This window comes from Choloepus didactylus, chromosome 10, assembly GCF_015220235.1.
Source record: "Choloepus didactylus isolate mChoDid1 chromosome 10, mChoDid1.pri, whole genome shotgun sequence".
NCBI classification, from domain to species: Eukaryota; Metazoa; Chordata; class Mammalia; order Pilosa; family Megalonychidae; genus Choloepus; species Choloepus didactylus.
In genome coordinates this window covers 67,892,200-67,903,261 of record NC_051316.1, presented here as the reverse complement: position 1 = coordinate 67,903,261, position 11,062 = coordinate 67,892,200, and the positions used below count along the sequence as shown (strand labels likewise).

The 11,062-nt window shown below is 41.8% G+C and overlaps 1 protein-coding gene across 1 annotated transcript; it reads left to right on the top strand.

Annotated features, from left to right (window-relative positions):
* Window positions 1-1,150: 1,150 nt before the first annotated feature.
* PLIN2 (perilipin 2) lies at window positions 1,151-9,638 on the top strand. The gene is given in 9 exon segments (XM_037797445.1): window positions 1,151-1,266; window positions 2,411-2,465; window positions 2,549-2,744; window positions 4,434-4,516; window positions 6,008-6,293; window positions 6,936-7,117; window positions 7,871-8,005; window positions 8,924-9,267; window positions 9,269-9,638. Coding segments are annotated over 8 exon segments (1,443 nt in total). The 5' UTR covers window positions 1,151-1,266; window positions 2,411-2,435; the 3' UTR covers window positions 9,456-9,638.
* The last annotated feature ends 1,424 nt before the right edge of the window (window positions 9,639-11,062 follow it).

Sequence of the window (11,062 nt, the reverse complement as noted above, 5' to 3'; positions counted from 1 at the left end):
AGGAAGGGGGTTACCACTAGGCAGACCAAACATTTGCTTAGCGCAACAACAAAGCTGGAATACTAAAAAGAGAAGAAAAATAATAATTTGATGTTTGAAGCATTGAAATGTCAACATAGGAACAAACAAACAATTTTATTGGACTTCATAATGTTTATTTTATGGTTTAGTATTGCATTTTCTTTTGAATTACATGGTGGCCAGGGGTGAAAGAAATACCATATATATGTTTGCTCAGATAATCTGGGTCAAGCCCCTGCGTTTTGCACAAGAAAAAACTGGGACTCTGATGTTGACTGATTTGTTTCTTTAAAAATAAAAAAATAATAAATAAATAAATAAATAAAAATAAAGCACAGCCGGTACAACTTGAAAAAATGTTTGCCCTCTTACATAATAAGCATAGGCAACCATCAATCTTTAGTGATTTGGTTTAAATCTTGTTGAGAATAAAAGGAGACCCACCAACAGTACTCTAAGGCTCTTTTAGGAAATTCTCAATTTCACATGAGAATTACCTTTAAGGAATTGACTATAAAATCAAAAGAGCAAGCAGCAAAACAGACATCTCTACAGTTCAGCCATTTCAAAACGAAGATCAGAATTTCACAAAACTTTAAAAGCTAATGGTTAGCTAAAAATAACAGCCCAGAAGTCCACTGTTTCCACTTTTGAAAGGCATTTCTAGTCTGAGGACTGATGTTGATCAACAGGTTAGTTAGTGTTAATTTGTACGCGCGCCCCCTCTTTCGCAAAACCCCAAAGCCAGTCTGGGCGCCGTCCACACTTGCTATCGGCCTCTCGGAACTCCCCGCCCGCACCCCAAGCAGGGTCCCTTCACCGGGCAGGAAATGCCCACCGAGCCAGGGAGCCCCGCCACTCAAGGCGGTCCCACGGTGGGCGGAAAGTGCCCGGCACGGCTGACGGCGGCACTCGGGCTCTGTGTGTGTGTGTGTGTGTGTGTGTGTGTGTGTGTGTGTGTGTGGCTGTGACACAAAGCGTGTGTGTGTGTGGGGGGCTGTGACACAAAGCGTGTGTGTGTGTGTGTGTGTGTGTGTGTGTGTGTGTGTGTGTGTGTGTGTGTGTGTGTGTTTTGTAGGAGGGGCGCAGTTCCTGCGCTGTCACGTGTTGCGGAGGGGGCGGGGCGGAAGGCGCTGGGTATATAGCCGGGTGGCCCGCGGGCCCCACTCTTTGAACGCTGTTCGATTTTCCAGCGCCAACTGCGTGGGATTCGCCTGCCCCTCGCCTCTTCGCTGCTGTGGGTCGGTGGGTGCACGCCCCTTCTGTGCGCCAGCGAACTGGTCCGCCCCCCCCACCTCTCCGCAATGCCGAGTTGGTGGTAGGGGGCGCTCCTTGGGTGCTCGGGAAGGGGTGCGCGCTGCTCTGCACTCTGTGGGGTCTCTAAGCTAGGGGCTGGGGCTGCCCCGGGGCCTGCCCTTCTCCCCCCGGCTAGGAAAGGGCGGGCTCCTGGACCTTTGCTTTTGTTCCTTGAGGTTTCATTTCTCGTAGTTCAGTGTCCTTTGGCTGACCTGGATGGTTGCTCGTAATGGTTTCCATTTGTCGCGAAGTGACATTATTTTAAGGGAAATGCGTTAGAAAATCGTCTTACGGCAAAATTTTATGGCTTACACCGTGACAATGGGGCTTCGATACTGGTGTCTGACTTACGCCTTTCTTAGAGAAAAATGCGTTCTTACTCTGAAGGGCAAAAGCACTAAACTCGTTTCTTGTGGAACTGGGAAGCTTGGTGGCGGGAAGGTGAACTTAATCGACCGGAAATAGTGGACCCGGCCGTGCAGATTCTTTCCTTCCCAGCTCTGCTGCTTAGCAGTGGGGCCGTTTTGTGTGGATGTGGGGTGGGTGTGGGGTGTTGGTGTTTGGGGATAGTTAGTTTACATTTAAGAGTGTCCCGAGATGTTTTTAGTCTCCCCTAAACTAGTTTCAGACCTTTCACAAGGAAGGTAAAAATAAATCCCCTCCAAAGCGCTCCAACTTGATAATGGTGACCCTGCAATCCCAAAATACTACTAACATTTCTTCTACTTGAAATCTCTCTTTAGTCTTAACATGGACTTTAAATTGGTTAGCATGTTTGTGAACAGATATTGCCCTTCAAACGGCATTTCTAGTACCCTGGCAGAGAAGCAGGGCAAATATATCAACAACTTTGCATTTCCCTGTGGAGCCTCTGTTCTGTTGAAAGTTTAAATATAAAGCCTGGTACCTTGCCTGAGAAGGTGTTGCCCAGGGAGGAACTCTTAAGAGTTAGGGGGTCAGCAGAAGAAATGCAGAAGACTACATGGATCTCATTTAGAATTTTGCTTTACTTGAAATTAGCATTTGCTTGAGTTGGAGAATGAATCTGGGAGGGACTCATTCCAGTGACCTGAAATAAATTTCTCTTCTGCAGATTCCTTCTTTCTCCAGGAAGAAAAATGGGAACTGTTGCAGTTGGTGCACATCCGGTATGAGTTTTAAATAACTGTTTCTGGACTCCTTTCCCTCCCCATGTGTTTTGTACATTAACACTCACCCCCTTTGACTGCAGAGTGTGGTGACTAGGGTGGCCAACCTACCCTTGGTGAGTTCCACTTGTGACCTGGTAAACTCAGCTTACATCAACACAAAGGATCAGTATCCCTACCTGAAGTCTGTGTGTGATATTGCAGAGAAGGGCATGAGGACCATCACATCCGTGGCCTTGACAAGTGCTCTGCCCATCATCCAGAAGCTACAGCCACAAAGTGAGTTCTGATTTTTCCCTCAAGATTTAATCCAAGAGATGGATTAGGGGTAAGCCTGGAGCTGGCTTGAATTTTGTGACTACCAACCTAATGGCCTGCACACATGGCAACACTAGGGGCACATAATGTCTTTACCTAGAAACTGCTGGGTAACCCTCATTGTCATAGAAGGCGTGCTTCATGGCCATGGCAGATGTTCAGGGTACTTAAAAAAAAAAAATCTCCCTAGAGATGCTTCTGTAATGGCAACTGAGATCATAAGGGAAGCATGGGTGAGTAAACTGAAATAACTGACCTCCCTGGAACCATACACTGTACACAAACTGCTTTTTTATTTTTTTAGTAACATCTTAATGAGATATAATTCACATACCACATAATTCACCTTTTTAAAGTGGACAAATCAGTGATTTTTAGTATAGTCACAGAGCTGTGCGGCCATTACCACCATAGATTTGAGGACATTTTCATCAAATAGAAATCTTATACCTAATAGCAGTCACTCCTCATGTACTTCTGAATATCCCTAGCCCTAGGCAGTTGCTAATCTACTTTCTGTCTTTATAGATTTGTCTATTCTGGCCTTAGTAAAATCAGAATCACACAATATGTGGTCTTTTGTCATTGGCCTCTTTCACTTAGCATAATGCTTTTAAGTTTCATCCATGTTGTAGCATCATCATTACTTCATTACTTTTCATTGCTGAGTAACATTCCATTGTTTGGGTAGACTGCATTCTGTTTATTAATTTATCAGTTGATGGCATTTGGGTTGTTTTTACTTTTTGGTTCCTTTGAGTAATGCTACTATGAACATTGGTGTATACAAATTTTGGGGTGAACGTATGTTTCCAATTCTCTTGGGTGGAATTGCTGGGTCATATGATAACTCTATTTTTAAGCTTTTGAGGAACTGAAAAACTTTAAAAGTGGAACTTCCATTTTATATTCTCACCAGCAGCATATGAGGGTTGCAGTTTCTCCACATCATGAACTACTTTTGAATAAAGATTTAATTCATTCCCCCAAATGTTTATGTCATGGACTTTTAAGTTATAAGAGACCTCTAGAGACCAGTTATTCCAACTCTGCTACCTCCCAGATGAATTTAGTACACAGAGCACTAGTACTTGGCTTGGTCATTGGGGAAAACTGAACTAAAATATGGGCCTTGTTAGGGAAAGCCAGGGTGCTGTTAACATACACTTTCCTGCTGATGTCTGGGAACCCTATCTATACTGACCCCCAAAACACTGCTGCAGGCTGAATTAAGTGCAGGGACTTAACCAGCATGGAATTGCTAATTTTGAGGGTGTTTTCAGATGTCTCATTCCCTGAATGAGGGTTCAGGTGAAACCTGGCTTCTCTTGGCTTTAACCTTGGGGGCTTGTTAATGAGGAAGAAATTTCTTAGCCAGCTTCCTACCTAGCCTGTCCCTACCACTGCCTCCTCCTTCCCCACTCCTCCTCACCTTCCTGGTAGAAGAAAGTTGCCAGCAACCTATCCAGCTTCCTCTTCCTGTGTGAGCTAGAAAAACCGGGAAACACGCTTTGTGGTAAATGAAGATCAACATTCTTGCTGGTTTTTTTTTTTTTTTTTTTTTAAGGCTAAAGGGTTAAGTCTAGTAATGTGTATTCATTCTATACCCATATGGTTACATTAACATTTTCCCCATTGTGACTCTTCCAGTTGCAGTTGCCAATACCTATGCCTGTAAGGGGCTAGACAGGATTGAGGAGAAACTGCCTATTCTGAATCAGCCAACAACCCAGGTGAGCTTGGCATAAAGTGCTGAGGCTTGTGACCTCTCATGCTTTTATGTTCTGCCTTTTTAGGACAGCTGTGCTCAGGTGGGCAAATACTTATTTGTTCCTGCAATTTGGATGCATTTTTGAAACAATGGCTGCTTCCTTGTTTCCTGAACCGTTGCCAGGTTGTGTCTAAGAAGCAGCAAAAAACTAGCCACCTTAGAGCTAGAATACTTTCAGTCTGATCTTTAGTGATTTGTGGCTTTCTCTCCGCAAATGAAATTGCTTTCTCAAATAACTGATAGCCATGCAGTGTGGATAAATGCGGAGGTGGTATACTAGAACCTTTTCTTAGCTTGGTGCAGGGCTGATATGAACCAACATCCAGTACTGGACAGCTAGCTGATATTTACAAAGTGATAGACCCACCTATCCTGGTGATTCTTTGGTACAAATATGTCCTAGAATTTTAAATTAAGCATATAGCATGGCACAAAGTGATACAAGATAGGGACAACACTGGTTTTATGTCTGTCATAATCTAAATAGACAAGTTTAGTGGACAGTCTTTAGAATGCTCTTGTGCATCTCTTAAAAAACTTCATTTATGCTGCTTGAGAGTATTCTAATGGTGAGAGTTATTTTCCATTTTGCGTATTTTCTTTAAATTTTAATGACTTGTATGAAAAATTACAAGTCAAGTTACCTTATTTAAAATTAACAAAAAATTATTGAAAGTTGTAGTAAATGATCTTCCCCTGAAGTATTAAAAAGTAATTTAGAGGAAGTTTTTTGCTAGCATTCCCTGTGGCTATGTACCACTCCCATCCCTCCTTCCACCCCCAGAGCCAAACTGTATGCCAATATCTGGAGGAACAAGCTTAGCTTGAGCTTTGGTTTTCTCACTGGATTTATGTGACTTTGGAATGAGTATATAAAAGCTATATAATCTCAGTAACAGGTAATAAAGTACTGAGTTCTTCTGTGATCTTTTTTTTCTTTAACTATATGCTCATAAGCAAATGTTGACATTTATAATATGAACATCCAGTAGGGCGGAGAACTGATATCTCTGCCTGGGTGTAGGCCCCCTGAGGCTTGTGTGAGGAGGGCTGGGGGGTGGGACATGGCACATAAGTCTGTGCTCAAAGGCCAGATGCTCTAAGAATAAGCATGTCAACATGGAAAATGCCTTTTTTCTCTAGAGTATCCCCTGTAACAGTTTCATCTTGTTAAAAAAAAATAACACTGACAAACTGACACATTTACCTAATTTGCTCCTCCAACAACCCTCGAGGGGTGGTAGAAAGGGCAGATATACCTGATAAGGAAATTGAGGCTTGTCAAAGCTAAGTGACATGCCCAGGACTCTAAAGGAAGAGAATACTAGGGCTAAATCCCTTCCTTAACAGATTTTTCTTTCTACTTTCAGATATGCTGTCTTAATTAAGACCCTAAATATGTGTTTACGCCCATGTTTCTCACCAACCAAGCGATCTGCTTTTCTACTTGTAGGTTGTTGCCAATGCCAAAGGTGCTATGACTGGGGCAAGAGATGTTATGACAACCACTGTGACTGGGGCTAAGCATTCTGTGGCCAGCACGATCACTGGGGTCATGGACAAGACCAAAGGAGCAGTGACTGGCAGTGTGGAGAGAACCAAGTCTGTGGTCAGTGGCAGCATTAACACAGTCTTGGGAAGTCGGATGATGCAGCTGGTGAGCAGTGGAGTAGAAAACGCACTCACCAAATCAGAGCTGCTGGTAGACCAGTACCTCCCTCTCACTGAGGAAGAACTAGGTAATTGGATTTTCCTTTTGAAATAATAATGTTTTCTATCTTGAAGCAATCTTTTTAAAGAACAGCTTTGTTGAGATGTATTTTATACACCATAAAACTCATCTGTTTTCAGCCTAAATATACTGAATTGTGCAACCATCACCACAATCCAGTTTTAGAATATTTCCATCATTTCAAAAGATCCCTTGTGCCTGTTTGCAGTTAATCCCCATTCCTACCACCAGCCAATCCACTACTCTACTTTCTGTCTCTGTAGATTTGCCTTCTTAAAGCAATCTTAAGTTTCACATTGAATTGTACATAATAAATTTGAAACTTTAGGAGAAACTAGCCTAGAAAAATTATCTTCTATAAAAGGATTGTCTTTAATGGACTGCTTTACTGAATCACTACACATTTAGTGCCAACTATGGCCCAGTTACTTTGTTGCCCAAGAAGCTCACTCTAGTGAGAAAATAAATGTGTAGATTAAAAGTATCCAGTGTTCAGTCTCAGCAGGAGACATGAGCAGTCTTGGGAAAAATGAGTACATAATTGCTAAGTGGGTAGGTAGAATAGACAAGTCAAGATCTGGGTTAGGGTTCAGGCCTCATCACTTGTAGCTGTGATCCCTTAAATTTTTTATCCCTCCTTTCTCTTCAGAAAAAGAAGCAAAAAAAGTCGAAGGATTTGATATGGTTCAGAAGCCAAGTTATTATGTTAGACTGGGATCCCTATCTACCAAGTTTCGCTCACGAGCTTACCAGCAGGCTCTCACGAGGGTTAAAGAAGCTAAGCAAAAAAGCCAAGAGACCATTTCTCAGCTCCATTCTACTGTTAACCTGGTCAGTAAAATTTGAACAAGATAACAGATACCTCTCTTGTTCTATCACACTGGCAAAGTTTGATGCTGTTGGCGATGATGTAGAGAAAAAGGCGCATTTGTGCATTTCTGGAAGATTCAAGGGCCTGATTCAAAGGACTGTTTGGCAGTATCTAGGAAAGTTACAAATGCACCTATACTTTGAGCAATTTTGCTTTCAGGAATTTACTCTACAGATATTTGCTTAGAGCTGCAAAAGACTATAAACAATACATGTCAACTAACAGAGGACTAATTAAAATTGATACATCACAGTAGACTACTGTGTGTTGCTACCATGTAGCGACTAAAGATTGCCAAGTTACAGAACAGTATGTACTGTACTGGCATAAAAAAAAAGGTTCCTTCTTGGAAGAGGAAATAGGTGACTGGCAACAGAGAAGAGGAAGGTTGGACTCCAGCTCCTTACTCTTTAGTACTTTTAGCTTATACATTGTACATATACAAATTAAATTTCATTTGCCTTTCCTGTGCTAAACTGGAAGTAAATTTGGGGACAGATTTAACAGTTAAATAGAAGTAGTAAAGAGCTACTATTATTTGGTTGACTTACCCATTTAGATAATAAATAGCAAGGATAGCAGAGATAGCTCTCCTTAAACTCTTAGAGAAATTCTTAGTTTTTGTGCGGTCTGATATTCGTCATAGATCTGAGCATAGACTAACATGAGTGTCTAATTAGTTTTTTCCTTTGTCTTATTTCCATGTGTTCTAGATTGAATTTGCCAGGAAGAATGTGCATAGTGCCAACCAGAAACTTCAGGATGCTCAGGACAAGCTCTTTCTCTCATGGGTGGAGTGGAAGAAAAGCATTGGCCATGACGAGGCAGATGAATCCCACTGTGCTGAGGTAAGAAAACTGGGACAAAGTCAATCGCTATAGTTTCTGAAGACATTCTTACCAGACTTGCGTTTCAATTTTTCCATAATTCCTCTCAGAATACTCCTCCCTATCAAAGGCCAGTATAGTACTGAATAATAATTCTGATTAAGATGGCTTGTTATGTAGCAGAAGAGGAAAACTGGAGAGTAACTTTATATAACAACAAATGGGATACAATTAAATCAGAAACATGGGCCCTGCCCTCATATTGAGTACAGATTAACAGGGGATACAGACAGTTACACTGTCATGGTGTATTTGTGACAGTGTAAATACAGGTGCTATGAGACTATATAGGAAGGGTATGTGGCTCAGCCTTGGAGTGGGAGTAAGTGAGTCACATGACTTTCAGGAAGAAATGAGTGCTAAGCTGATATCTATTGGACAAATAAACTAAGTGAAGGGACAGAGGAAATAGCCTATGGTAGTCCTAGAAAGTGTTTCTCTAGGTCCCTAAAGCTGATAAACATTTGCCTTTGAAATCATTATTAATTGTTCATATCATGTCTTCTTGTTTGAGGAGGGAGTATCTAAATTGTCCTACTTACACAGAGTGTATTTTCATTCTTTCCAGTCTCTCCCCGCCTGTTACATTTCTTCATCTTAAGATCATAAACTTTGGAGACTCAGCCACTAGTCTGAATCCCCACTCAGCTATTTACCAGCTATTAACTGGGGCAAGTTCCTTAAACTCTGAGCTTATTTTCTGTTCATATCTATGAAACGTGAATAATACTGCTGCAGTCAGGGTTGTTATGAGGATTTTTAAAATGTGCAGAAAATCCACATACATGGTGGACACATAACCAGCTCACTGCAACTGAACTAATTCATATAGAGCACTGTTGGGTCTTCTGCTAATTTTTTACCTTGTCTTATTTTTAGCACATCGAGTCACGTACTCTTGCTATTGCCCGCAATCTGACTCAGCAGCTCCAGACCTCCTGCCACACCCTCCTGTCCAACCTCCAAGGAATACCTCAGAACATCCAAGATCAGGCGAACCACTTGGGGGTCATGGCTGGTGACATCTCATCAATGTTCCGCAATGCTGCCTCCTTTAAGGAAGTGTCCACTGGCCTCCTCACTTCTAGCAAGGGGCAGCTACAGAAAATGAAGGAGTCTTTAGATGATATGATGGATTATTTTGTTAACAACACACCTCTCAACTGGCTGGTAGGTCCCTTTTATCCTCAGCTGGCTGAGTCTCTGAATGCTCAGGCTGTAGGCCAGGAGGCCCAATAACCTGAGCAGAAAACATGTCAAATTTGTCCTTGTCACCAATGCATGGTGCAGCCAGCCAGATGACACATATTATGCTGAAATTGGCCTGCTAGGCAAATCTGAGTTGGGCAAGCAGGTAGCTAGAAAAAGGGTCTTTGACTATAGTCATTTCCAGCTGGATAAAGAGCTTTAAAGTTTCTGGCATTAGCAGATAAGTTCTGTTGTTTACCTGGCTGGTAAGAAAAGGATGATATAGACTTGTCAGAACCTAGCCAGCGCTTACTAAAAGCTCAAGTGCACTTACAATCTCATTTGGTGGGCATAATGTTGCCACTGTTACTGTACATTTGTATTAAATAAAAACACCTCCATGTGGGCTTTAGTATGAACTGGTGTCTGCTTCTGGTTTTGTCTGAGCAGGCCTCATCACTGGTTTGTCTCATGTTGTGTGCTTGTACTTAATTTTAGTTGTTTATTTCTCATTAAATGAATGCTGCCTTTGAGTTCAATAAAATTCACTGCAGAAGGGACCCGTTTTACCCTGTTTGTTTCATGTGCTTTGCTTGTTGCTTTCATAGAGCTGCTTGGCCTGTATGACAGGGTTATTAATATATTTACATGAATTCCATCTGGTCAGTAGGTGAATTTGGCAGGGTAATAGACTAATGTTAAAAATAGAATGTTTAAAAACAAATTTTAAACAAGTGAAAAGCTAATGTGCATGTTAGAATTTTACTAAGTGACATTATTCCCTTCATTTGCCAATTTACTGGACCTCTGAGAATGGGCTTTTAAGCCAATAGAAGAATCTGGTGCCTGCTGAAAAGGAATCAAAGGTGAAAGGGGGCCCGTCAGTGACTGTTTGCATCAGGCTCATGTTAAGGCAGCAGGCATTTCTCACCGAGTGGCGAGTCAAGTCTGAGCTCTGGAGTGAGATCGGTCAGTGTCCAGTCTCAGCTGGACTTACCATGTTCTCACTTAGGGAGAAAACCTGATTTGTTGGTGAGGCACCTTTAGAAGACCAGATGAGAATAATTAGGAGTAAAAGGACTTTGGGCCCCTGCAGACAAGGGTCCTTACCTCCTGCTATTGTGTCCAGACTTCTGATCCCCTCAGTATCAGTCAGTTATTTAGGAAATCTGATCTGTCTCCTTGTAACAAAGCTGCAAAATTTCAAACTGTTTCAAAAAAAACAAATCTTAGAACTGGTGAAATAGAGCTACATACTTGTGCCTTTCCCTGTTAAAGGTAGGAAGACTGCCCTTCAGGAGAACTGAAGTCTATGCCAAATTTGTCTCCTTTTCCCACCCTGGCTCACCTCTTTCCTTCCATGAAAACAAGGAAGCAATATGTAACTTTACATGTACCTTTGTTGTGAATGAGTCTATCAAAGCTTTTGTCAAGTTATTGAACTAAATTTTTTCCCCTCAAGATAATTCCAGGAATCAGTAAACAGATGAGTGGAGTTAGAGGAGGGAATCCCTGCAAGACTTGAAGACTGCTCTTTGTTTCGCGGCTTCCAGTTCCTGGGAAGAGTGGGCCTTTACAATATGAACTTCCAGAACAGATTATGTCTACTCACTTGCCTGCCTGACCTCACTAAATGGCATTTAAAGAAAAAGTTTTCTTAGTCCAAATCTGACATGCCCGTGCCCCTTTTTGCCTCAAACTCCAAGGCTGACACTTTGTGGTTTATTCTAGTTGGTTGGAAAAATCCTATGATATAGATATACACATGCTTCTTTATACTAGACACACCACTCCAGGTTTCCCCATTATAGGTGTTTTAGTGCCAATTGA